The 27,791-nt window shown below is 45.8% G+C and overlaps 2 protein-coding genes across 3 annotated transcripts in view; both read right to left on the bottom strand.

Moving 5' to 3' along the window:
- Nucleotides 1-4,223, bottom strand: part of LOC143315744 (kelch-like protein 41b) — a 7,603-nt gene extending 3,380 nt beyond the window's left edge. Inside the window, exon 1 of the mRNA XM_076723109.1 lies at nucleotides 264-4,223. Within this exon, the coding sequence (XP_076579224.1) occupies nucleotides 264-1,370 (1,107 nt within the window). The 5' untranslated portion in view covers nucleotides 1,371-4,223. The remainder of the gene's footprint in view (nucleotides 1-263) is intronic.
- On the bottom strand, nucleotides 4,007-27,791 carry LOC143315743 (uncharacterized). Of its 2 annotated transcripts, XM_076723108.1 has the most exons (36): nucleotides 27,717-27,791; nucleotides 27,420-27,577; nucleotides 25,397-25,971; nucleotides 23,593-23,613; nucleotides 23,442-23,504; nucleotides 21,620-21,673; nucleotides 21,450-21,494; nucleotides 21,310-21,336; nucleotides 20,883-20,927; nucleotides 20,555-20,599; nucleotides 20,169-20,222; nucleotides 18,795-18,863; nucleotides 18,621-18,689; nucleotides 18,116-18,184; nucleotides 14,886-14,954; nucleotides 13,934-14,002; nucleotides 13,113-13,181; nucleotides 12,872-12,940; nucleotides 12,721-12,792; nucleotides 12,562-12,630; nucleotides 12,357-12,428; nucleotides 12,128-12,196; nucleotides 11,968-12,036; nucleotides 11,413-11,481; nucleotides 10,648-10,716; nucleotides 9,670-9,738; nucleotides 7,910-7,978; nucleotides 7,754-7,822; nucleotides 7,589-7,669; nucleotides 7,439-7,474; nucleotides 7,111-7,147; nucleotides 6,356-6,913; nucleotides 5,545-5,840; nucleotides 5,248-5,458; nucleotides 4,311-4,505; nucleotides 4,007-4,128 (listed from the first exon to the last, which is right to left on the bottom strand). In XM_076723108.1, the coding sequence occupies exons 2-36, from the start codon at nucleotides 27,568-27,570 to the stop codon at nucleotides 4,121-4,123; spliced, it is 3,681 nt and encodes a 1,226-aa protein (XP_076579223.1). In that variant the 5' UTR covers nucleotides 27,571-27,577; nucleotides 27,717-27,791; the 3' UTR covers nucleotides 4,007-4,120. The 2 variants fall into 2 exon arrangements, with proteins under 2 accessions (XP_076579223.1, XP_076579222.1); XM_076723107.1 differs by lacking the exon at nucleotides 4,007-4,128 and having other exon boundaries at nucleotides 4,288-4,505.

The following is a 27,791-nucleotide window of genomic DNA, read 5'->3' as shown; positions in this document are numbered from 1 at the left end:
AAAAATACATCTATCAACACAATTAAACCTTACTAATCAACATGTTATATCTTGTTTAATCTTGTTGCTAAAGCTAAGCTAGCCATGTCCTGCTCTAGCTTTATATTTAACATTAAGATATGACAGTGGTATCTATCTTCCCATCAAACTCTCAGCAAGAAAGTAAATACCGTTTCTTTAAATATTTGTTCTATATAAATATTATTTATTTTGTAATTAAGGGAAGGATAAAATAGTATTAATTAAAAGGAAAAGCTGGTTACCAAGTAGACGTAGCATTGCAGGGGTACATCTTTGTTTTCCTCATCCACAAACAGTCCTCCGATGATGTAGAGCTGGTTCCTCTGTGACACCATGCTGACGTGGTTACGTGGCACCTGCTCCGACATGGCCGCCAGGAAGCACTCGTTTTCACTGACATCGTACGCCACCGCCGCCGTATCATTGATCATCAGGATGAACTCGCGTACGTACATGCCGTGTCTGCGGTTGTCATTCAGAAAGCCGGGGAATGGGGTGCCCTCCTCCTCACCCTCCGCGTCAGCCCCCTCCTGCCCCTCCTTCATCTTGGGTTTCTCCGGAAGCTTCCCCTTGAAGGCATCCCTGATGATCTGGATCGTCTTCTGGAGCTCGGGGTCGGCCTTGATGATCTCATCCGTCTCCACTTTGTCTTTGAAGTACTTCTCTGGCAGCAGGCGGAAGCGGATGCAGTTGAAAGCATCCTTCAGGAACTTGATGCGCTCCTTGTCATGGCGGACCCAGGCCATGACCGCCTCGAACACCAGCTCCTCCTTCCCCACATTCAGCGAGTCTCCACCGATGACGGCGAACAGTTCATGGGCTGCGAGCTTGAGGAACTCCTCATCTTTGTAGAGGTTCTCAAAACGGTCGGCAATGTAGTTGCGCGCAGCCACGGCGAGCCTGGGACAGTTGAGCACCAGACCCATCCTGAAAATGGCCATGCAGTTTCCCACAGACAGCTTCTTCTGAAGGTAGTTGACGCACACCGTAAAGACAGAAGGGATCTGGAATCTGTTCGCTACAGCAATTATATTCTGTACGTTGTCGTCTGTGAGGTCAATCTCAGCCGAGTACAGGTACTGGATGACCATTTCCAGGACGGAAGGGTTGACATCATCCAGGACGACCTCCTTGGTGTTCTCCACCTCCTTCCCGTCCTCCGTGAAGAAGATCTCCCTGAAGTAAGGGCTGCAGGCAGCCAGGATCAGCCGATGGCAGGGCACGCTGCGGTCGCCTATCTTCAGGGTGCAGTCCACAAACTTGTTCTCGTTCAGCAGCTCCTTCAGCCCGTCCTGGAGCAGGGTGCTTTGAAACAGGCGCAGCTCCTCCTTGATGGCGTTAGGGTCCATGGTGTGTCAGGAGGGGAAACAATGGGTGAACAAGGGGGTCTGTGGAGAGAGGAAGGAGACGGCAACCACAGGTCCTTTTGGCAGTCGGTCCTGGCAAGAAAAGGCTGGGCAGTCAAAAGGTTTCCAGTGTGAAGACCCTGCAATTTAATCCCACCCCACTCTAAATATAGCTCCAACAGCCCCCTGCCTGCTTCAGCTCCGGTGGATTCCGACTGGGCCAGATCACGGTGCAGCTCAGGCCTCGGCTCGAGCAGCTGCTGTCACAGACTGAAAGAAGCAACTGGGATGTGCCACCATGATTCAGCTCCCAAAGTGTCGTGTGGCTGACTAACAGTGGAGACAATGCCGTCAAAGCCCTCGAATAGCCCGCCTCAAGTCGCACCTATGACTGAGAGGATATTCACAGCAGTCACTGTCACAATCAAAAATCAGTCATCCTGTCATTTATATCTGACTTCCATTCATTCGTTGATTTTATACTACTTCATAATTCAGACAGTGAACAGGCAGCCAAAACAATTCGTATGTTTACTTGTACTATTATACTCACTGCTACTACCAGAGATACCAGTAGGCCTGCAGCAAATTATTATGAAGTACAGTCTGTGAATTACAGTCCAAAACCCAAAAACACTCAATTTACAATCACATCTGACAAAGAAAGGCAGCAAATACTCACATTTGAGAGGCTGGAACCAGAAAATTTGCTTTGATTTCTGTAATATCCTATAATTTGTAATTACGTCTAATTTCTTAATGCACTTACTTTTGCTAAAGGCCGCCACACGTTTATTAAAAAAAGGTATCTTTATCACAGCACGTCATTATTGTGAGCGCTAAAAATGGAGCAGACAGGTTTGGGCGCAGCAGCTGTGCGTAGAAACAGGTGAGAGCCACACATACAAGCTGTGCACCAATCAGCACGGCTCCCCCTCTTCCCTGTGGGGTGTGTATTGTCCAGCTGCTTGGTTGTGTGTGTGTGCACCTCAATCACTGAGTAATTTTGAAAATGCTTGAAGATAAATGGCGCCAATTTGCTCACAGCCACACATTTACGTAGAAAATGTTAAAAGTGGCAATTAAAGGCGGCCACTGCTGATGCGTCTGGGTCAATGGGATCTTACTTTAAGTCTTCTTTCAGTGGCCTGATAAAGTGTGAGGAGTGTGTAGAGTTAGGTAACATTTCTCCCGTGGGCAGCACTAAAGATAGATCAGACTACGCCACTTGTCGAGGAGCGTCTAACATGTAATTTAAGCAGAAGGGGGAGAGCGGATCCTGCATAAGGAAGCTCTGCCACCTCCCTGAAGCCACAGTGGATGAATCAAGTTCTCAAGCAATACGGGGTCATTGCAAAGGATTTGGGGACAGTTTGAAAATTCCTGGGGAGGGATGTTATTTCCGACCATACAACCATCCAGTATCTTAAAATAACATTACAGCTTTAATGACTCGAGAGACAAAAACAGAGGGGATTTGGGACGATACCACGATTAAAACGTTTCATATCACGACAGAACTTTAAAAAATGTGCTAAAAGTGGAGCTCGAAGTGAAATTAGCGAAAATAATATTGAGTGTCTTTGTCAAAACTGACACATTTGCTACTTATTAATTATCATTACGGAAAATTAGCTTTTTGATTCAGCTATTTTAGTCTATTTTTTGCAGTGTAGAGTAAATCTCACAAAGGAAGGCTGCGTTTAAACAGCCTGTCCTTCAGCCTAAATAAAAATAACTACACCCCCCTCCCCCAAATAACTTCCACAGTCTTTTCCAGGATGCGATACCGTTGCACGTGTTAGTTTATATCAAATTTATTAAAAATGTCTGACATCAAATGTTGACCGTGTAATAAAAAGCACAGTATGGATTTACACAGTTGATCAGTTGCTCGACAATGGCAGTGAAATGCAGCATCGAGTTGTGTGTTACCAGCTTCACCGACATCGGCTGACGTTCCCCAGTAGAGGGCAGTGTGTGTATGTGTGTGTCTGTCCATCAGTGTGAGGTTGGAAGATGACTGCTTGAACAAACGTACACAGTTAGCGGCGAGGGAGAAACAATGTGAACACACACACAAAAAAATCACATTTTCATTCAGAAAATCTAAAAAATAACACATTCAAAGGCATAAAATTATTCCATGAAGTTACAGAGCATCAGTCATTTTATAGAAAAACAAACAGTTATAATGTTTTGATATACGTGATGAGAGGCTTCATTCTGCTGTGTGTTACTGGCTCCTGTAATGACGCACTCACGGACCCTACAGTGACTGTCTGAGCAGAGAAATGAACGGCTACGCTGTGTCTTAATGGCATATTGATTGATTGCTGCGCTTTACGATGGTGACGTTGACGAGGCACCGGAGTTATTGCTGGTCATGTTGAGCAAACAGTCACAATCTCATCATCGTGTCCCGCAGGTGAGGGAATCACGGGGGATGTGGACACACACAGTGAGAGTGATCACCTGTATTCCTGAGTAGATGGAGTTTGGATGCTGATATAAAAACAACAGTGGAGGTATCTGTCAAAGCTGGGATCTCTGTCACTGTAGTTAGAGGAGGATCATTTTACAATAAGTGCTACAGGAGGGGACACAAAGACAGGAAGTGGGATGGAACGGCGGCAGGGAGCATCAGTGTACGTGTGGATTATGAGAGACTTGACATAACCCTGTGAAAAAAGGCTGGTATTAGCTGCCCCTCCATGACGTTTCTACAGCAGATGTATGGCAGATGCCTTCACTCAGCCTCCTGGAAAAAGAAAACACATGGGAAGCTCTGAAACATTTGGAACCGATAAAACTGTTATGGCCTCATTTTGGCAGAGGAAATTGCAAAAAAAAAGAAAAAAAAAAAAAAGAAAGGAAACGACAGATTTGCCGTTTGACGGGCGAGGCGTGAATGACATAAAGGGATGAGTCACGAGGGTGTACCTGTTGATCTGCCGACCACACACGTCCTCTTGCACTCCTCCTCTGTGTCGAAGCGGTTATTGTTGCCGTTACAGCCTCCGTACCAGAACTGGGCGCAGGCGTTGGCCTGCTTGTCGTAGTACCAGCGGATGTTGTAGTCCCGACACGTCCCCTGGTCCAGGACTAAGCTGCAGCGAGGGTCCAACGGCACGGTCTCTGCAGGAAAAGAGGTCACAGGACGGGGAAACACACAGGCAGAGCATGAAAAAGGCTTTAGCGTCTCTCCCCCTTTGACGACCCGTCCACCTAATCCCACCTCAAAGTAGCCTCTTCTGAGCTGATGTCTAAAGAAGCAGATTCTATTAACGCTGCATCACCTGCTCCTCACCTGAGCTCCTAACTGAGCACTGATCATAACCCAGAGCCAGGCCATCGCTGCCTCACACTCCTCCACTGTGGTCGCTGCAGATACTGGGACTGTTTCTCTACAACACACCGGAGCTTCACACACAGATCTGATCTGATATCAGTGTGCAGACAATGTGTTAGCATTAGCGTATGCACTGAGCTGCTAACCATGAATAAAGCTTAATTGTGCATAAATAGAACTGAGACGCTGAAATTGAAGTTGGCATTTGAAAAGGGAGACAACAGTCCAGTGTCACAGTTTTAAATGTATGATGATGCATTTAAGGGCACTCCTGTAATAGAATGCAAACACTTACTCTAACGAGGCCTGGAGGTGTGATTCATTGTATTTCTGTTGTCTGAGAAGTGCCTGTGTCACTTCCAGGAAACAGCTTCTTTTGTTGTTCATTTTCTTTTGTTTTCTGAGTAATTACCATCAGGCTGCTCGTCGGGGACGACTGCTCAGTGTTGTGAATGGACATGCAGCGGTGTCTTTGTCTCTGCATGCACTGGCTATTAGAGAGAAAACAGCTAATCTGACAGCGGGTACCTTGAGGGAGAGCTGGTCTTGGTTGCACAGATACACCTGAGGATGACACGGTGATGTTTGTAGAAGAAGATGAGGAGGAGCCTCGCGTGCTGGAGGAGTCCTCTCTGGAAGGAGGGACAGGATTGACGTCTGAGGTGTGGCGGGTAAATGTGTCCCCGCGCTCCGTCCCCCAGTTTGTTGTCTCCGTGAACACACGCCCTCCTCCTCCTCCCTGATGGGAACAAAACCAGCAAAGTGTTGAACACTTTTCATCATTTTTAGAACATACGTGTGAATGTGCACTCGTGTGATGCGTACGTGTGCTGTGCTGGATCCTTTGCTGCCATGCTGGGTGGTCTGTACCCGGCCCCCACTACTGTGGGTGCTGGCGCCGGTGTTGGTGCCACTCTGGCGGCCGTTCCCTGTGTGCTGCTCAGTCACTGGCCGGTACCCATAGCCACCGATGGCATAGTTCCCATTGTTGCCATTCCTGACACCGTTGTTGCCGTTGGTTCCGTAGCCGTTGTAGCCGTTGTAGCCGTTAGTTACTCTGTTATATATCAGGGCTCCGTTCTCGTCCTCACAGAACTGGCTGACCAACTTGGACTCCAGAGCTGAGACAGAAAGACACAGAGAGGAGACGTCATCTCTCGTGATTGGGTCAGGCAGACGAGGCTCAGACAGCGAGTCCACATTCATGTTGGACTCAGACTCAATCTGTGTGCGAGGGAAAGCAGTTAGCGCCGCCATGACAGTGATGTCAACGACAGGGAAATGAGTCCCATCCATCTGCAAAGTGTCGGCTTTACGTAGCTTCTGACCAAATCAAAGCATACATTGAAACAGTCCCTGCTGACAGCTGAAGTACCATGAAGAAATGGCTCTGACCACTGTCATGTCCTGATGCTAAATATGGAGACAGAGCTAGCAGCTGAGTAGGTTAGCTTAGCTTAGCACGAAGACTGGAAGCAGGGGGAAACAGCTAGCCTAGCCTAGCCTATAACCAGGTGCTTGATTTTTGAGGCTGTTATTTGTAATATCTTGTCATTTTCCCACATTAAACACATTAAAAAACACAGAGAGCAGACTGTGTAGCATGATAACAATACCAACGGGAAGCTTCTCTAACCTGGCAGGGTGTTGAAGTCGTCAATGAGGAACATGTGCTCTGCGTCCGGGTCGGAGGCGATCAGATTCAGCTCTCTCATGAACTCAGCCTGCGTCGGGTCGGAGGTGTTCACGATCCCCAGAGCAAACATCTCGATGTTGGCGGCGTGCGCTTCTCGTACCGCTATATCCAGCTTCACCGGCTCTCGCTTGTCCGTCTGCCCGTCAGTAATGACGATGGCCACCTTGCTGACGCCCACGCGGGAGCTGTAGAAGGCCTCCTGGGTGGCTTTCCGGATGGCTGTGCCGGTATAGGTGCCCTCTCCCATGTATGGGATGTTCCTGATGGCCTGCTTGATGTCCTGTTTGGTGACGTAGCGGGCCAAGTTAAACACCAGCTTCACCTCCAGGCTGTACAGCACCAGGCCGATCCTGGTGGCGTTGCGGCCCACCGTGACCCGGTCCACCAGCGCGTTTACGAAGTCCTTGATGATCTCAAAGTTGTCTGGGCCCACGCTCTCCGAGCTGTCAATGACAAACACCAGCTCCATAGGCCTCTCCTTACACTTGATCCCACATCCTGGAATCACATCACATCAACACATGAGATCATGGCAGAAACGTCAGCCTGACGAGGTTCACTCTGCGGAATCTGATCTGATGATTTGCAGATAAGACGACACGCTGGCTTCAGCTCAGAAACTAAATCTTCTCTTCCAACATTTGTGCTGCAAAGTCAATACTGAGAAGTGAAATAGGTGCCACAAGATACTTTACCACAGATCTCTTTGATCATTCGGATGATGTCCTCTCTCTGAAATAAATACGCCAACACAGTGAGAGCATATAAATACACATGAGCTGATGACAAAGTCAGTGGTGAAAGAAGAATTCTGATCCTCATCCTATGAAAAATACTCCACCACAAGTAAAAGTCTGCTTTGTAACTAAAACTGTCTGATGAATGCAGAGGAGGAGAAAGAACAATATTTGCCTCAAGGCAGCACAAAATGGGGATACTCAGCTAAAAAAAATACCTGAGTAAACACAGTACTTGTGTACATGTACATGCGTATAATGCATATGAAAAAGACTGAAGACTCACAGTGAGGCCTGCTTCACCTTTGACACCAGGCCGACCCTTAGAGGAGATTACAAAAAGAGTCATATTAGATAAATGTTAGATGATAACAAGGATCAGAGCATAAATGTGTGACAGTAAACCGACGTATTAAAGCTTCATAGCGTCTCTCACAGGCTGCCCCGTGGTTCCAGGGTCTCCCAAATCTCCCTTGATCCCCTTCAGGCCCCTCTCTCCTCCCGAGCCACGGTCACCCTGTCACACGTCGCATGGCAAAATGTCAGCTTTTAGAAAACACTATGTGCACATCCAAAAGCTCCAGACAGCATGGCGACTCACTTTAGGTCCAGGTAAGCCTTCTCCAGGTAGGCCCCTTGGCCCCGTCACACCCTGGGGCCCCTGTTCACCCTGAATCAAACAGATGAATGAACTCCTCTGCAGGTGAGGGCAGAGAAAGACCAACAGACACACGAAGGACGACAAATCCTAGCCTACCTTTGGTCCTTGAATTCCTTGTCCTTGTGGCCCTGGTGGCCCTTGAAGGCCAGGCCGGCCTATGTTACCCTGCAGCACAGAGGACACAGTCCAGCATTAAACACTATTGCTAACTGTCCTCTTAAGACGTGAAAATGTGAAAAGAGCTGAACCCTAGACTCTTTTCAAAGCCGCCTTTCATTTAGAAATCCGTTTGCAAGATGTCTGACTTCAGGGCATGATGGAGGAAAACAACACATTTGATAAATTCCAGTCTGGTTTCTGCGAACCACAAGACTCGTGGTGTGGCGTTTTATTGACGCCTCCTTCCCTTTGTGATGGCGGGGGCCACAGCCACACCCCCACCCTAAAAACATCTGGTGAAGTCATGTCGTCATTACGCTCGATTACAACTTTTGTTTTAAAGTAAACGGCAAAAATAGCATTTGAAGTGAGACTCTGTAACTTTGATGAACAGCGACCCCTGTGGCCAAATGTTGTAATTACAGAGGAATTGTAAATCCTAAAACATTGAAGAAGAAGAAGAAGAAGAAGAAGAACTGCATCAATTGAGAAGAGTCTATCTGATTTGGGCCGCGTTCGTATGTGGAGCTTTAACAGATGCAGATCTGACGTCCTGAAATCTTGTATGAAATCTGTTCCTGTGAAGCGACTCACGTCACGATCCCACCACTCCTGGCTCTGACTCCACATCCACACACACACACACACACACACACACACACCTCCATACAGGAGTAGCAGCCACTGCTCCACAAAAAGCCATAATTAAAATTTTGGCTCTGTGTCATCCTTGCTCTCGTCTGCTCATGAATTTGGCTTCCACTGCTCATCATCTTACAAATTAAACTGTAAAGGCGGACGGCAGCAGCCTCCTGAGTTCTTATTTTAGAGATGATAATAAAAGGATGTGTGTATTTTCACTGCATACCAAACAGTGTTTTGCAGAACTTCAACCATAAGGTGGAAACTAATCCCTGGTCCACTGGAATAAAAACCGACACATTACTCACTGCAGCCGCGTATCACACAAAACGTATGTGCAACATGCTCTGAAACAGCCTGACATTTTCTAGGAAACAGCATTTCCAAGGTGAGGATTATCCCTCTTTTATAACACTGAGTCATGAATTTCTGACACCATTATCTCAACATGGATAAGGGCTGAAGTCTGCCTACGTGATCTGCTTTCTCATCGTTTTACAGCCGGAGTTGAGTCCTCAATTAAATCTAGCCTACCGCTGCACGACTGTGACAGCGCTGCAACCTGTGGGAACGCCGGTCTGGAGCCTGCAGGGAGTCTGGATGTGATATTTGAGGAAACGTGGGTGCTGGGTGTTGCTTCAGTTAGGCCTGTTAGGCCAAGTGCTTCTCATTAGACACATATGTCTGCGGAGATTCACACTCTGCACCAATGTGTCAGAGTGCTGCGGGGAGAATCATGATAAATACCCCGAACAAATGAACTGGCAGCCTTTGAATCTAAGTATATAAGGCCCCTGTGGTGGGCATGTTAGCACACAAGATGAAGCACTTTTTTTTTCCAATCTGGAACTGTCTGACTACAGCAGCGACGTAATCCTTCAGAGAATATGACTCAATCGCGGCCATCTGGTTGTATGTCAACTAAAATTACACGAGGCTTTCTGCATAAGCAAATACATCACCGTGTTGTCCTTGACTTGCGTTTGCAGAGACCGAACACAAGTCACAAGTCATTTTAGTTCACAGGCATGTACAGACAGAAAAAGGTGAAGTACCGGAGGTCCTTGGAGGCCTTCACCCGGGGGTCCTGGCAAACCTGGCAACCCTCGAAAACCAACATCCCCCTGCGCAGAAGAAAACAGAGAAGATATATGAACGCTTACACCACGGCCATTTACAATCCATCACATAAATTAACTTCTGTGCTCAGTAAAATCTTGTTTCCTGTAATTAGTTTTCTCAAATAAATGACCAGACCTTTCACTGGGAAAATACTTTCACTTATCTTCAATCTGAAAGTGATCGCACGGTATTTGACACGTGACAGAGGTTCATTTACATGCAAAATCTCACCAATTCTGTCCTCGTATGGCACGTTCAAAGGAAGCGTCTGCATCACGTGAGGTGGCACATCACGCTGTGATGCATCTCACTGGATTTTAATCTTTCTAACCCTCATCAACAGAGGCAGCAGTGGTCACTTCACGTGCAATTTATGCAGATGTGTAAATAAAGACAGTGTCAGTCATAGATTCAAAATTACGGTTTCCCTCTTCTGTTCCGCATCTTTTGTATTTTAATCGCCTAAAATACAGTAAACTGCAGTAACGCTGCAGAGCAACCACAGTTTACTCCACTGTAGCACTCGGTACATCGCAATAATCTGACAGCAGTAAAACATTTGAAATGCATGACAGCAGCAGTGGCTGTAATTAGCAATACTGCAGGTTTGGTGAAAATAAGCAGAAATGTTTGCACACGCGTGTCGCACTGAATCAGTGATCTGCACAGCAGTAATGAGCACTGACACCTGTGCTGATGTGAAGTGTGTGAGTCAAAGTAAAGGCCAATCACTGAAGATGATTCCAAGTGGTATCATATTGTTGATGCTGTGTGATAAAGAAAATTATTTAGCGAGCTGGGTGTTATCTCACATTCTGGTCCCTTATTTTGAAAGAACAACAAGCAAAACTACCCTGGTGTGACATCACTTGATAAGCATCATTTCTGGGCTAACACGTCCAAGTTCTCACCTTTGGTCCAGGGATGCCCAGTCCCTCAAGGCCGGGTTCTCCTGGAAGTCCAGGCAGACCAGGCGGGCCCTTCGGACATGAAGGCAGAAATAAACAGTTATGGTGAAACTTGTGGAGACTCCAGGAATTTCCTAGTCCCGGCCAAGAAATCGCCTGGCACACAGCCGCGTGTAAACAGAGGTGCACTGTTGTGTTTACGGTGCGGTTTGTGTGCGGATTAAACAAGGTATTACGTGTTAATTACTGAGCTTTGGATGTGATTTTGTTACCTTCAGACTGTGTTGTGCTTGCTGTTTCCAGTGCTTATGCTAAGATAAGCTAGCCGTCTGCTGGCTGTAGCTTCATATTTAGTGCACAGACATGAGTTTCTCATCTCAGCAAAAAAAAGCAATATAATATAGAAATAAGCATATTTCCCAAAACTACCAACCTATTCCTTTAAATCTCTTCTAGTCCAGTGACCACACACACCCCCACTAGCCTAGAAGTGATTCATGTCATCCCTGTTTCCCCGACAGTGTCCCGCTTGCTGTGATATTAGCAAAGGAAAACAAACTCAGGAGATATACGGCACAGGGGTCAGCTACTGTAACGTTTGGCCATAAATGTCTCATTGATGGATGGATGGCTGCAGCTGATGGGTAGAATAAGGAAGACAAAAGACAGATGGATAGATAGCTAAATGTAAAGTGGAGATAGATGGTATGAAGGTGCTGATTTATGAGCGGACAGGTGGTCGTGTCAGTGTCTACATCAGCTGCTCACCGCGGGGCCGGGATAGCCATCTCCTTTGGGACCGAACGGACCTGCGGGGCCTGAATCTCCACGGTCGCCCTGCATCCCATAAACATGCAAAAGTCAATAATTCACTCATGCAAAGCATATAGAGTAATAGATAGACGTTCAAAGGAAACTGGAGTGGAATGTGGATTAAGTGGACGCATGTGCCTCCTGCTCCTTGGCGTGCTTCTGTATTGTAAGTATTGTGCAATACATCAAAATGGGAGGGGGGGGGGGGGGGGGTGTTAAACCATAAAACATGCTGTAGCATTTTACATTGAACTTCAGAGCGAATGTTGGAGCACCGACGGCACCGCGGGACGTATGCAGATTTGTGTTTCCAGGCAAACTTTCGACATCTTCTCTGTTGTTGCTGGAGAATGGTCGGCGGTGAAGGATCTGCGTCTCATTACCGTCTCCAGACTGCTCAGCTGCGCCGACGTGTTCGCACTCGCTGACATGGAGTGTTGGTAGGCGCACATCCAACACACAGTTTAACAGAAGTTAAACACATTGTTGTTTTTGAGAATAGAGTGTTACCTTTGGACCAGGAAGCCCGTAGCCAGTCTCCCCAATTGGACCAGGAGGACCACTTGGGCCCACATCACCCTAGAACACGTTAGCACCATTTAGCTCTATATAGTCATAACCCCATAACACCATATTACAAATAAGTACACAGTCGACTGCGGGTAGTTACCTTGGGCCCTGCGACGAAGCGGCCTGGTGGACCAGGTAAACCCAGCCTGCCTTGTGTCCCCGGTTCTCCCTGACGAAGACAAACACAAGCCAAGTTAAAATCATTAACTTGTTAATTATCTTTTCTAACAGGTTTTGACATTTCTGCGCTCCCATAAGGTCACGGACGGGGTCTCAGTGCTAATAATGTTGAATTATTTATTGCTAATGATGGCTTAACAGCTCCTCACCTTTGGTCCTGAGGGTCCGGCAATGCCAGGTGGACCGGTCAAGCCCCTTATTCCTCTCTGGCCTTGGTCGCCCTTAAGGTTCACATTGGAACACAGTCAGTAATCTGACAGCCATGACTCTACGTATTACAATATACAAGTCAGCACTTGCTAAAGTTTCAGCAAGACATGCAAAAAAAGTGAGCGGGAGATGTCACTTTTTTACCTTTTCACCCTGGGTGCCAGTTCCAGGTGCCCCCTCTGGCCCCCTGAAACCTACAGCTCCCGGCTCACCCTAAAGACACGAACAGGTTTTATTCCTTTCAGGAGAAGACACCGGAGCAAAGACACACGTGTCGATGCAGCAGGTGGTCTGTTAAACTACCTTCTGTCCAGGGGCTCCGTCCTCCCCTGGCAGGCCTGGCAAACCAGGTATCCCTGTTGATCCTGGTTCACCCTGAGGACAGGTGCATGAGTCTGTGTCAGGTTATGGACTGGAAAATGTAAAATCAGAGCTGGTTGCTGTTTGGACTCACCTTAGATCCAGGGTCTCCAGCTCCTCTCTCTCCTGGGGCCCCGACTTCGCCCGGCAAACCTTGATCCCCCTGAGACAAGACACAATGACTAAATACAACTTATCCGTTCTGCACAGCTTTGATTGCTCGAGACCCTGAAAGGATGCTTTAACCAAATCATCTCACTTGGATTTTTGTGCAAACTAGCAGCTGATTTGACATTATCATCAAACTTGAGAACACTGCAAGTGTTTGTACAAACCTTGGATCCAGGCATGCCCTCTCCTGGTGAGCCCCTGCTCCCTGGTGGCCCCCTTGGTCCTTCCATGCCCTGCAAGGACAAATGGACGCAGTAATAAAAAGACAGAATAACCCAGTTATTAGTCACTGAATGTAATATACTGCACATTCTGACAGTAATTAACATGTGTTTTGATATCAGGGAAGTGATCTTTGGCTCAGCTTTCAGCAGGAAACAATCCCCAGCTGTTGCTCCAGAACACAAGCAGTTGTGCCACTTATGCATCATGTTGGATTAACGATGAAGGGCAATCAGTCAGGCTGACCTTACATGGGGCAACATCTAATTCACCTTTATTTCTTTTATTTTGAACTGCAGCAAAAAAGCAGCAGCGCTCTGTTACAGAGCCACGCTAGCTTTTTGAGGCTCTGGGTCAGTTAAGCAATTTGAGCAACATGTTAATGTTAGCATGCATGCTAACATGCTGATGTTAAGCAGGTATAATGAAAACTGTGGTCACCATCCTGGTTTAACACGCTTAGCATTAGCTATTTAGCACTAAATACAAAGATATGCAGGTATATTTAATAGCTACAATCTACACCTGATGCTGGCGAATGATGAGAAGTTCACTTGGGGGGACTGTCTGTCCACACAACCTCCATTCTACAAAATATCTTTGTACACATGGAAACAGTCAAGCAAGCATGCCGGGCCAGTAGGTGGCGATAAAGTCTACATCAACGACATGTCAAATGACAGAGGAACAGGAATTTACATTCAGGACTAACATGCAAAACTGTAATTTTCTGGCAGTTTAAGCCACAGTGGGAGTCACTTGCCTTCTCGCCCTGTATGCCTACTCCTGGGAGGCCGAGGGGCCCTGGAAGACCTGGAGGGCCAAAATCCCCCTACAGGTACAGATAACAATGGAGGTTAGTGATGATAACAGCATGTAAATGTGAATAGTATGACAGTGCATTTCATAATTTATTGCATGTGGAAAGCACCCAAACATAAAGGATTAATTTCCTTTTGGCTCAGTCGTGGATGTATACTGTAATTACATTGCATGAGTACACTGCAGTAAAATCTTCTTGTATGTATGACTTGATGACATTAATCCTTTGATTTAATGTCTTTTCATCTGTCATATGCAACATTAATACCATAAACTTGTGGCACTGATGCCCAGAAAAGCCTGCAGGCATTGAATTGTCGTTACCACATGAAAACACTGCAATTGTCTGTGATGTGTGATGAACGCCACAAAGCTACAGTAAAACTGTCAGCACAGTCTGAGCCATGACAAATCTTCCTGTTTTTAAGACCCATGTTTTCAGGGAGAAACAGTTTTCATTCATCCCCAAATGTTAACGTCATATTCCGGTGACATAAGATGAATTATGTAACTTTAAAACACATTTTAAATCAACTCAGAGTCTCCTAGTCATGTCCTATCAACGTCTGTCAGCGAAGAGATCGCCAGATGGCTGCAAAAACACATCTCGAGAGGTAGAGAGAATACCTTTATGTAATTATGTGACTGTGCCAGTGCAGAGCTAGCTTTCCCACATTCATCAGCCCAAAACTGTGAAGCTGCACTCCTCCTACGGCTTTAACCTTGATTCATCACCTGTAGACTGTGACCTCCTATATAACACAAGGCCGAATGCATTCAGCTCGGCTCTGCCAACTCTTGGCCTTCTTTGCAGCAGGACTCTGGCTTTATCTTCATGCCTGCAGAAGCGTATTTCATCCAGGCGCCTTATTTACAACCTCTCTGCACTCTACCTTGTCTCCTTTGATTCCCACGCCTTGCTGTCCTCTGGGCCCCCGCGGCCCCTCCAAGCCTCGCTCTCCCTGTGAAGACAGACAGAGAAGTTATTGCGTTTTGTTTCCCGAAATAGCTGTTAACATACATGTGAGAAGAAAAGACAATCTGAGAGCATGTGTAGGACAATGGAAAGGTCAGGTGCCTTCTTTCAGACTAACAGAACATCTTCTTTCCATGACTCACGAAGTGTCCAAATCGTTTCACAGCAGACTACAGAGGCCAAATGTGGGCTTTGTGATTGAGGCTGTGTTTATGTTGGTGTCTACATGCCAAGCTTGGGCTGAGGCTGATGGACTGTTTACAGAGACAGTATGCAGACAGAGACGTTTCACTGTCAGACAATTTTGGCACTAAGTGTGAGTGAATTGTTACCACAGAAACCAACACAATGTCCCTAAGAAGTCACCGTGAGTTACGTCAGCTGTGACGTTAAAGACCCCTCTGCCCAAAAGTGTTCGACATTTACTCTGCAATGATGGAAACATTTCTCACCTGAAGGGGGGAATGCTCTCTGTGAGGCTAAATGTTAGCATGCTAACATTTGCTAATTAGCTCTAAACACAAAGCAAAGCTCAGGCTGACGGGAGTGTAATCAGTTTTGCAGGTATTGAGCTATACGGATGAATGAAAAGCTACTGAGACAAACCACAAATGTGAACCTCATGATGGCGCTATAGGAGCAGTCAGAGCATCGGCAAATTCATCAGGACGCCTCGACATGTGAACAAAAGGCCTCCGTATTCTGTTTTGTCTTTCACGTCAGGTTGAATACTCGGTTCAGTGCAGACGCCACACTTCCATTGTGATGTTTCTACGCCCGTTGAGATGATAGCGACATGTGGTTTGTACTATGTTAGCGGCTCATTGTGTATGACTAGACGACTACTTGATAGTTGCTGTACAGAGAGAGAAACAGTGGGCATGCTTTTAACCCTGTCTCAGTAGTTAGGTTAACTGGACATGCTGGAAAAACCGTCAGAGTATTTTACACATCCTAAAATGTGTCTGGAGAGGATCTGTAAGTGTTCAAAAACAGAAAAAAACGGACAGGAAATGCAGTGAGGGATTAGACCAGTAATCCAAGATGACAGTTAGTAAAATGAAAAGACTGCAGCATAATGTCTGGCTGTGTGTGACTCTGCAGAAAACGTTACCCTGACACCCAAGGTCGTCCAAGGACAACAGAGACACAGTGACGGACACACGTCGATTAGCATATTAAAACAGCATTTGCATGCCAGCTTTAAAAAGTATACATTTTCTGTCGTAACTCTGTGATCTCTCGCTTTGGCACACTAGAGGAGGCGCTAATGATGTGGAAAAAGGGTAATATTTCTGCAGAGCTCCTGTGAATCTGGAGCTTGTCGAGGCACGTCATGTGGAGAACGCTCCTTAAGAACAAGAACGCCATCTGCGAGTCCGCGGTCAAATCTCCTGTTGAGGAAAAAACAAGCGCCCCTGAGGCCAATCTCCAACATTGAGAGATACACCTCCCCCTGCTCGGGGATGGAAACTAGCTGTTAGCATCTGAGAGGAAAGTCAACAAATGTTAAATCAGATGAAAGTCCACGGGAAGCGGAAAAAGTATGATTTTCACCTTAATTATGGGTGAAGCACCTTTTAATATAAAGCCACTGTGTTAGTGTCGTAACAGCCAAAAAGTGATTACATTTGTCATTACCTAAAGACATTCCACTGACTTAATCACGCTTAATTTAACTGTCTGGGCTTATCAAAACAACAAAAGCGCTCGGGTCTGATTTTACACCTACAATTTGAAAGGAAGCACTCGCAAGGCCTTGCAATTACAATGCCGGTGAGTTCATAAGTGCTGATTTGGAGAGCTGTCAGCTTCCTTCTAGAGCCCGTATGGCTTTGGGGCAGATGTTTGAAATATTTAAGCGTTAAATTAACTCTGGTAGATACAAGAATTAAAAAGCATTAAAGGGTGTGTTGAGTCTGGGGCTGTGCCAGGTTCACACACCTGGAAGGAGATTAATGCTAATAAATTGTGCACAGATAAGCCTCAGTATCACATTTCATTTTAGATACAGTGAGTGAACACAGCGTAGCATCATGATCATGATCCCTGCCTACACACCATGCATTATGCTGCCGTTACGTCGATTATTTTGGGATAATCGCAGTTCTGTTTTGCTCAAAAGCCACATAAATCGACTGCTTACAATGAAAATATGGCACAGAAATGAGACCCGCGCAGCAAAATCCAGCAAAAGCTAAACAAGTGTTACGTAACTCTGCCATTAAATTCTGTATTCTTAGGAGGATTTCAGCTGTGTTGCCACTGCAAACATTTTTATCACGCTTTATCTTTGATAGCTGTCGGCAAACTTGGTGTTTTCACAGTATTCAATAAAATGTGCACATTTCAAATCGAGGAAAAAAGTGAACCTAGAGAGAGTCTCAACTTGTGATAGATGTGATCACTACAAGGAGGGAAATTCTAGTGGTGTCGTGTCTTTTTGGCCGAAAACGGTCAATTTTAAGGATGTCTGTCGTGTTTAATGTTCGAGTTTAGATTAAAAACTGCACCTCAGGTCACTCAGAGAACCTGAGCTCCCAGAAAAAATACAAAGAGCTGCTCTTTAAGATATTAAAAGACATAAAATGAGGAGGCAGAAGAAAAGAAAATGGAATAAGCTCTGACAAGGAACATGTCTAATCTTTGGATTTGTGTGTGTGTGTGTGTGTGTGTATCCACATGTGGTACCGAGCCAATATGTGTGTGTTTACGTCCATCCTGAGAAGAGACAGACGCAGGAACAGACTCATTCTTTCCTCGCTCTTTCATGTCTTCGAGGTGCCCTGGCTGTTTTCCTCCAGCATCTCTGCGTCCTCCGCCCTGCCAGCACGCTCTCGTGTCCTCGAGCGGGGACGATCGACGGTCCGGATCATGCGATGAGGTAATAAGAGCCGTGCTGCGCTGCTGTGTGTGAATTTATGGCACTTCTGCGTTGTGTTATCGCGTCTTGTAACCATACACGCTGTCAATTTCCTGTCGCTGTGTGCTGGAATCTGGAGCCCAGACGGGGCCTCTGCACAGGTCAGTGGGCAGGTGAGTGAATTGTAGATGAATGCATGAAATGCAGGCAAGAGGGTTCAAAGCTTTTAGCTTTCTTAGGTGCATGAGCCCACAGAGCCTGAGACATGAAAGACACTTACTCACCTTTGGTCCAGGCAGACCTTCTCCTGATGGCCCTCTCTCTCCTTGGACTCCATGTGGCCCTTGAGGCCCCTGTGTAAATCGAGACAAAGTAAATGACCACTGACTGAGCATAAAAAATGACCTCTTTAACGACTAAACAGCAGTTTAAGCTAATATTAGCTACTCACATTATCACGGAAAACCAGCTTCGCATGAACGAACTAGTGCTAGCAACATTAGCATTTTAGCAAGTAGTAAATACTGTGCCGATCAATGCACAGCACGCAGCTCTAGACCCATTGTAATGCCACTTTCTGCCTATTAGCCTCAGTCTTCAGCAAGATGGTGAACTGTAATTTCCATTTGCCTTGTACTCATTTAAAATGAATCATTCAGCAACATTAAAAAGACAGCTGGAGACTGATTTTCAAACCAGTGGAGTTAGGGTTAATTAGCTAGTTAGCTACCCACTGTTCAAAAAAAATACATTAATTGGGTCAATTAATGTAGCAGTGCTGTTTCATACCGGTGGTCCAGGTTCGCCAAGTCCTTGAGGACCGGGAGGACCTGGTCGCCCCTGCAGACCAACGTCACCCTGTGGAGTGTAAGAGAGTAGACAAGTGCAGGAACATGGTGAGACAGGTGGATTATTATGCTCTCATGACTTAATTTTCCGAAACAGCAGCGTGGCAGACTTTACCTTGGGTCCTGGAAGGCCGATCCCTGTTTCCCCTTGGATTCCAGGTGGCCCAGCAGGTCCCCTTTCCCCCTATAAAAAAGACAGGCAGGGACAGACGTACACAAATACACACAGAGATGCACAAAGATGCTGTTTTAGTCTGATTCGTGGGTCCAAGGCCTCATTTTCACATGACTGGACATCAGTAAAGCTGCTCAGGGCTGCAGATGACCAAAAACCTGCTTCCACTTCACACCCTAATATTCAGCTATTATTAAAGGAGGGTTAAACATTAAGTCCAACTATGGGGTTCCTTCATTCCTTCAGTGAAGACTTTATTGGTAAAGAATGCAATTATTCACTCGGAGGCTGTAAATCACGTCCATGCTGTGCAGCAGGAGGGCACACGAGAGGCATGAAGAGGGCGTGGAAACGTTAGTAGGCGCATACCGGCAACTTTTTTCCCTTTCCCTTGCCCTTTCAGGCAAGTTGGGGCAATGTTTAAAGCCAGACATTAGTCTGCCATTCAGGTGATATAGGATGACAGCCAGACAATCAACATGAACATTCTTCCAAAATAATTAAGGAGGGAACACTTGGTGGGGAGTGTGGGCTCATGGCGGAATTGGCAGCTATAACGTGGGGGGGGGGGCTGAAAAGTAGGAACAGACAAATAGGCTGACAAGGTAATAACAGATGAGGTACTTTAGTGTGGGGTTTCAAACGTTCCAGTGGGGATGGATCATAACTCACAAATAAGTGTTCAAATGTATGGTCATCCGATCAGCACAATCAGTTTGTAGGGCTACTTGACATTTGTGATGTTATTTATGCCTGTGATGAATTGATTTAATCTAAACACATTTTAAATGTCAGCTTCGTGAGCGCACTGTTACCCTGAGAGAAACTCTCAGGAACACTTTACTCTGTCACACGGGCTGTCCCACTTCATGTTCCCCCACACGTAGCAGCGCCGTTCATTTTTCACCTCTGCCCCTCCGCAGATGACAGGGTCATTCGTTATCTTTGTGCTGATGAATCTGCTGACACGGATGCCCCTTTCAACTAAGGAGAAACTTAATTCAAGCCAGACTGGAACGGAGTTTATGCCTCCAAACAAGACGCCCAGTATCCTTCTGATACGCATCCAGCTTTGTGAAAGGGGGAAAGGCTAGTAGCCAATAGCCCTGATAACTGCAACAAGTCCCCCTCGAGCCTCCTGTTTTTACAGGAAACACGTATATATGTGCAATCAAATAGCACTCTGTTAGCTGTTTCATGGGAACTTTAAATGTAAAGGAAAGGACAGTTTGATTTACTACTTTCTGAGATGTCTTTTGTACTTAATCACTGAAAAAGCGAAATCAAAAAGCATCAAAACGGAGGAATACTTACTTTTTTACCTATTATACCTTCAGGTCCGATGTCGCCAGGTGGGCCAGGCGAACCCTGCATTGTGAACAGGTGTGTGACAGTTACACAGTGGGTATTGCAGAGCAGCAGTTATTGTAGATTATCAAGGATCAGACAGACCCTGAGCGTGACGTAGCTGAAAATGACTGAGCTGGAAGTGAAGCGAGCTTAGCTGGAGACTCAACCTGTTTACAGAGTTAGCGCTAATTAGCTTGATATCTAAAGCTAATAAAATCTGCTCGCGATATTTGACATTCCAGCCACTAAAACTGACAAATCAAAGACCCATTGCTTCAAAACCTACTATAAATTTCTAATAGAGATCAAAGGTTCAAAGATTTTCTGGTGGAAAGAACGACAGAAATCACCTGCAGTCCACGATTTCCTCTTGGGCCGATGGAACCTTCAGGACCCTGGAAAAGAGCAGGAGGTGCTTAAAATTCATAATCCATGGTGAACATAAAGAGCAGTTTAATGGTAGCGTGGTAGAATAAAAATATAAGGCTAATGAGAATGAACTTCAAACGGTGATCACCATAAAACAAAGCATGCACCTCTTTATAAAGGTCAGTCATTTATATTTAACTCTGATAAAACTGGGTGAGTTTTGCCAGATTTCCTTGTCTGCATCACTGAAGCAATGACAACAACAAAAACTTCAACTTCAAGCTATTAAAACATTAAACAGCATCATACTCTGTCTCCCTTAATCCCAGGTGTGCCGCACTCCCCTCTCTCCCCCTGTAAGAGAATAAAAAGCAGTTTAGCGAACCTTAGCGTCGCGTAATTTCACACAATTTCAGACTTACAACCAAATTACGTTGCTATCCCATAATAAGTTTGCACAAATCCAAGGAACAATTTAACTTGGAACGATGGGTTTTCATGTCCCAGCCAGCAACGACTAATGACAACAGGTTTACATAACTTGGATCCTTCAGCAGCACAGTCACGGAGGACACTTGCAGCCGGGATTGACATTAAGCACAGATGACGAAACGGCGTGATATGTTCAAAGTCTTTTCGTGTTTGTTTCCTTTCAAGGCACTTTACCAGGTCTGGAACACGTAATTCTCCAGCGTCATACTGAGATTTAAGCTATACAGTAGAATCCATCCCGTACCTTCTCTCCTTTGTATCCTGGTTTTCCCTGTGTGTACAAAACACTTGTTCAGTGAGGAGGAGACGGGCAACAGACTTTGAAAGTTAAAGTTCTTATACCGTATTTTTCACTCTTAACTTGATTTAAGACCCTCAGCTCACCTCTGTTCCTTCCCGACCTGGAAGTCCACTCAGCCCACTCTCACCCTGAAGGAAACAGGAAGTTTAGTTTTACCAGCAAATGCAACCTTCCTGGTTTGTACCATCAATATCCCAAACTGGTAGTAGGCTTATATTATGCAGCTGATTGTAGTGATATGAGTAGGCAGCACCTTCTGTCCCTTGATGCCAGGGCTTCCATCTTCTCCAGACCGACCCTTCTTGCCCTGTCAAAACCATGAGAATGAGAAATCAGGAGCACGTCAGAATGATGCGTCCAGCGTGGCACAAACTGATGTCTCAGCAACCGTGTGCCGTCTTCAGAGCTGAGAGGGAGAAGCATGAAATCACCTCTAGCTTCTGGGATGACAATGATACCATGTATTAAAAAATTGTTAGCTTAGCATAAACACTGGAAGCAGACTAGCTAGCTAGTGAGCCTTTGAGGTGCTAGGAGGTGGATTTTGTTGCCTTTGGACAGAGCCATGCTAGTTGCTTCCCCTTGTTTCCAGTCTCTATGCTAAGCTAAGCTAACTGTCTCAAGCTTCATATTTACAATTTACAGCCATGAGGGTGGTTTCGATCTTCTGCTCTGCTATCTGTCGGTCTGCTATGTTTCTTCTCATTAGCCGCCTGCAAGGGCTCTTTTTATTGGTCTGTATGGGTTCATGGAAGCAACATGCTTGAGGTGCATCGTAGATAAAAGCCACTGAGTCTGGGGGCAGATGAGTCAGAGGGTATTTCGAGATGTCTGCATGTGCATGAGAGGACTGACTTGAACAAGTGTCTGGCTCTTCTCTCTGTTTTCATGCATGTGTGCTGTGGACTGTGCATGTTCTTATCTTTCAAGTATTTCCCTGTCCGCACGTCTCTGCCTCCACACACTGCTTCCGTCGCCCGTGATGTGAAACAGCTTTTGTTCGGCGCGTTAGTTTTAAGGGAGCTTTTGCTCTGTTCTCATCCTGTGAAATCACATCAAAGCAAAACCGCGACGTCTAATTGTGGCTGACCTTCTCCGTGTAATAAAAGGAGCGCTCACATCACGACATGGCTTTGGCAGGCGAAGAGAGTCATGCGTAACATCTCATCCACCGAACATGTGTCCTCAGACAATCCCAAACGGCTGGCTTCTTTCGACAGACGTGATTCTCCTTATTTTCCATGTAAATATCTGTTTAGGCCTGTTCTCAATAAACTGTAAGAGGAATGTGAGGCATTCGCTTTACTCTCACTGCTGCAGGGAGCTTCTCAAAACCACACAATTTACTAAACCCCCCCCCCCCAAAACCCTGCAATTATGTAGCCTGTTAGCATCAAGGGTGCCTTTGTCAGCTGTGTTGTCCTCTACAGTGCTTCAAAGGGAGCCAGTAATTGTCTTTTAGGGGCAGCAAAAGAATACATGTGGTTTTCAGAAAGAGGGATTTGATCCTACTGTATGAAGCAGAAGAGGGCCAAACTTAGATAAATGAAAAGACATGAAATAAATAATCACTGAGTGAGATATATATAAACGAACCAACAATTTGTGAAATAAATGAAGAAATAATTAAATCTCATTACTCTGAAATCTGGTTTCACTGTTCTTATTTTCAAAATAAGTTTTATTGGATGTCATTTTCATTTCATTACAGGCATTTTGTTTAAAAATACACAGTACACAGATGCTCTCTTTGTTTAGCTTACCAAGGTTGCTGACCTTAGCTAGCCGGCTAACTTCACACATTTTACTCTTCTGTCTGTGTACTCGGTTTGTTCACAGCTAGTTGGTTGATTCAGAAGTACTTTGACATTGTCGAGCTAGCTGGTGCTAACTGGCTAACCTGGTAGCGGTTGCTGAGCTTGCTGTCTTAAGAGGCGGACGACGTGCTATTGGCTGAAAGATTAAATAAGGCAAATAAAAACTTCTACGATGACATCCCATAAAACTGTGTTATTTATGTAATCTTGACCACTCTGGGGCTGCATCGCGCAACGCTGGGTAGGGGGAATACTCACAGGAGGGCCGGCGGGTCCCTTTTCACCCTTCTCACATGCACACTGGCTCAGGGCCAGAGGACACTTCAAACACAGGGAAAGAAGAGTCAGATGGGCCATGCTGGGGCATGAATCACGAAATGTGCAGAAAGACCACAGTCTGGAGACTTACCCCTTCATCCGCCAGCGCCGTCTGTGGAACAAGAAACACAAGAATGTCAAGATGTTGTCACATTTAGTCCACATGGTTTATTTATACCCACCAGCACTCGCAGAAACAGATCTGAAAACCAGCCTAATTCAAAATCAGAGCGAAGCTTTAGAATTACGCTGCAGGATTAGACTGGAGCCGCAAACACCTGCTACTCAAACGCTGCTGGCCCGGGTTCAGCTCATCAAACGCCCTCCAACCTCCTCCACCTGATTCTGCCAGACGACTCATATCCTGCACTTCCTCTTCTATTAGATACTTCTTGCGAGACCCTCGATTTTCACCCCACGGGTTTTTTCACTCTTCAAAGCGGACTACAGTCTCTACACAAGGGGGAACGGTCGAAACTCCGCCGAGACTAAACACAAACCACATGCACTGATCAGTAAAATAGCCTCGGTAAGCATCTACAAGATGTTTCCGCTGTAGGGAGGGGTGTCTGAAGACATAATAGTCTGCTCTTGGGGTCAGAGCGACGCAGTGCTGCCTGGACTATACATAAAAGACAGTTCCTCAGCTGAGACAAAGGCACATGCTTATGACATACAGATGCTGCCCATACACATGAAAAGTCTGCTTGTGGACTGACTGCTGCCGGGCTCTTGCATGCCAGCAGAATGCAGGCTGTCGGGTTCAATACTCTGAGCGCTTCAGTGCGGGTTTTCTATGAAGTTTTCCTTTATCATATTTGGATGTGTACCACCTGTGTCAACAGTAAACCTGAGTTTGAAGGAGCTGGTTGAATGATGTAGCGTGCATGCATGCTTTGCTGGGTTCCTGCTCTTACTGAACCCCATTTTCTCACAAAGGGTTTAATGCGGAGCACATGTGAGAGCCGATGGCCCGGTTGAGCTCGCAGGATGTTGCTGCGCAGCACATGTTCTCATTATCTCAGAGGAATTTCAGTCGGTTTACAATCACTGACGTTAAGATAAACAAGTGGAAATAAAGACAAACTTTGTCTTACATGTACTGCCAAAGGAGATTTTCACAGCTCCAGATTTTTTCAGCCAACTGTTGATCTCACAGTGGATGTGAATTTCATTTCACAGTGACGGCTCAGGTGATGACCACAGACTTGTTACTATGGCAGCAGGTAGCAGGTGTACATCAGGGATGCAATAGGCCAAGAAATCAGAGCAGTGGGTGGCGTCAAAGGCAGCACAGGGAAAGTGCTTACTGGGTGAAGTTAAAGACACTAACATTTGATCCTTTCAGCAAAAGTCTGTCTGCATAATGGCTTTTTGAAGCATCCAAATGTCATGAATCACTGGCCTCGAGTATCAAACATGCATGTAGTGAAAACGTGATCATAAGGAAGTGTAAGGTGTACATCAAACAGCTGAATTTGAGGAGTTTACACAATGATTTATGTAAAGATCTCAGCTACAAAACCTTTCTAAAAAAAAGCTGAAATGTCGCTTTATGAAAACTCCCATGAGCAGGGGTGAAGACTTCTGTTAAACAACGAGTCGATGTGGACATAAAAGTACAAGTGGAGCCAAAGCATCACCTCAGCAAACAGTTTGCTAACATCAGGCACTTTGGGCGACCGGCCATACCAGACCAAGAAAGGCTGCAGCAGCAAAACATGTGAGGGTGCCTTTTATTGCCTCTGAATTCAACACTCGCAAAAGTCGTAAGAGGAAGAATGTCCTGTTTCCTTTTTCAAAAGTCACACAGTCATCACTCATTACTTCAAAAAGCTGTCGATGAATGGACCAATTTCTCCTGCATGCAATCTGAAACAAACTTGTTTACTCACAATTTCCTTGATGACCTTTTCCACAATGCCCCTATCCTGCAGGTTGTGAAGGTAGCGCGAGGCTGGGGAGCTCGCAATTAGCCGCAGCTGAGCTACATTGGCAGGCACGTTGGCTTCAGGTGTGATGCCGATGGTGAAGAAGCGCACGCCCTGGTTTTTGGCGTCGGCCACAGCAGAAAATATGTCTGGGTTCCTGGGGTGTGAGATGCCGTCGAAGAGCAGGATGGCGACCTTGATGCTGCTGGGAGACGACTCCTCCAGGTAAATACGGGTGAGGTTGGTGATGGCGTAGGTGGTGTAGGTGCCGTGGCCGATGTACACGATGGGAGAGATTCGGGCTTTGAAGTCGTCAGGGCCCCTCCACTGTTTGAAGGTCTGCTCTACGATGACGTGACTGCTGTACTGAAGGAGGGCTGCGCGGGAGCTGAGCCCCCGGCCGGTCTGCAGCCGGACGCCCTGCAGCCGGTCCATCACGTCTGAGGCGAAGCGCTTCTCCTGGGCATGGTTGTCCTTGGCGCTCTCTGAGCTGTCGATCAGAAAAGCCAACTCCAAACTGCAGTCTTCATCAATGAGTGCTGACAAGGAAGAAGGATTAGCCGTTAAGTAACTCAGAATTAAATAAAAAGTTATTGGGAAATACGTCATTCCTGCATCGAGATAGATGAGAACATCCATACCACCCTGATATCTGTTCGCTAAATATGCAACCTTGTGTCATTTCCCACCTGGATTACGTTTTTCTGTCAACATAACAGGGAAATGCAAGTCGCAAAATGTATCAGCACATGTTCACTACCAACATATTCCATTTGTTTTCTGCCACAATATCTAATCTTACAATAAGCCAACAAATTAGTACTTCCAGAAAGGTCATTTCGAGGTGAAATGAGAAGCTTATTTTAGCATAAAGACCGTAAAGCCGAGCTCCGTCAGAACCTCCCAGCATCTCTAAAGCTCACTAATTAACATGTTATATCTTGTTTGTCTGTAAAAACAACAACTTGTGGTTTTGCGGGGAGTTTTAAGCTACATTTCTTGGCGGGGCGCAATAACTACCTGCAGTCTTGTCGTCACCATGAGGCGACCAGCAGAGACGCCAGCGAGCTTATGGATTAAACAAAGATATAACGTGGTGATTGGAGAGCCTTAGAGGTGCTGACAGGCTACCTGTGGACAGAGCCAGGCTAGCCTTCCCCTGTTTGCAGTCCTTTGTGCTAAGCTAAGCTAATCAGCTGCTGGCTGTAGATGAGAAACTGATGCCAATCTTCTCATCTAAAGTTAGAAAAGAAATATTTTGCAAAAAGCTGAACGGTTCTTTCGACTCGGCCTGTAATCCCTGCATTTTCTGTAGCCAAGCTGGTTCTCTAGACCCTTTTTCAATCAAGATATATCTTTTATTACTTTCACATCCAGCCCAGTATGAGGACACAACAGATCACAGCCAAATGGATTTCATGAGTCACAGAGAAATTTTTATCTGTGGAGCCTTCAGAAGGGATAAAGGTGATTTATTGACTGTTTAGGCTTTATAGGCTGATGCCTTTTCCAGAAAAGTGTGATAAGTTCATGAATGTGACATATAATTTTAAAAAGGAAATAAAAGTAACTCTACTTGCTGCACCAACCTTCAGCAATGGAGGGAGGTCACAGATCTAATATAGGCTGAGGATAAATCACATTAATCTTCACGGAAATATGTCACAGAGAGAATGTGCCTGGGGAAACAGGATTCTGAGCGAATAAAACATTTGGGTAACAGAGCACTGAACGGTCACACAGGAGATGGATGGCTCGCAGAAATCTGAGAGATATGATCAATCCAAGCCGATTGCATCCTCCAGCGATGTCCTTGTTGAGGATCATGTTCTATTTTTTCACCTGTGGCAGCACCGTTTTTTTTTTTTTTTCTGCTGATGACAAAAGTGAAACATGTGCCACCTGCACAAAATCCACTTTTCCAAGTAAGAGTGGAACAAACAGCCTCCAGAAAAATGCACAAATAAAGAGACAACTTGAGACTTACATTTGCCATTTTGTGGTATGAGATTGGATGAAAGTTGTTTGCCCCTCTTCCTGGTGGTCACCACCTCTTCTTCATACTCTTCCTCATAGTCCTGTGCCCAAAGACCTTGAAGTCCCCAGAGAAGCAGGAGCCAGTGCAGTGAGGGGACCATGACTTCCCTGAGAGATAAAGAGGGGACAAATGGATAAAAGACCCAGACATGTGCTCACATTTGCCTCTGAAAAAAACCTGCACATGGTCTGAGAACATGCTTTAACAAGCATGCATGTGCAAGGCATCAAGCATGCAATAACTCACAAAGTTGCTGACTTTAGTCTCCAATGTGTTCAGCTCTCCTGGCACTGAGGAAATTCAGAAAAGTGCAAATGGGGA

This window comes from Chaetodon auriga, chromosome 23 (assembly GCF_051107435.1).
Source record: "Chaetodon auriga isolate fChaAug3 chromosome 23, fChaAug3.hap1, whole genome shotgun sequence".
Taxonomy (NCBI): domain Eukaryota; kingdom Metazoa; phylum Chordata; class Actinopteri; order Chaetodontiformes; family Chaetodontidae; genus Chaetodon; species Chaetodon auriga.
The sequence above is the reverse complement of the archived record's forward strand: the minus strand, read 5'-3'. Positions and strand labels throughout refer to the sequence as shown.

What these genes read in the sequence shown, in the direction of transcription:
- LOC143315743 (XM_076723107.1), bottom strand. Translation starts at nt 27,570, where the DNA reads ATGGTCCCCTCACTGCACTGGCTCCTGCTTCTCTGGGGACTTCAAGGT. An exon ending in TTGGCGAACCTGGACCACCG is followed by an intron (nt 18,185 to 18,620) that starts GTATGAAACAGC and finishes CGATTTACACAG; the next exon opens with GGGCCTCAAGGGCCACATGG. An exon ending in ACGGGCTTCCTGGTCCAAAG is followed by an intron (nt 11,482 to 11,967) that starts GTAACACTCTAT and finishes TATGGGATGCAG; the next exon opens with GGCGACCGTGGAGATTCAGG.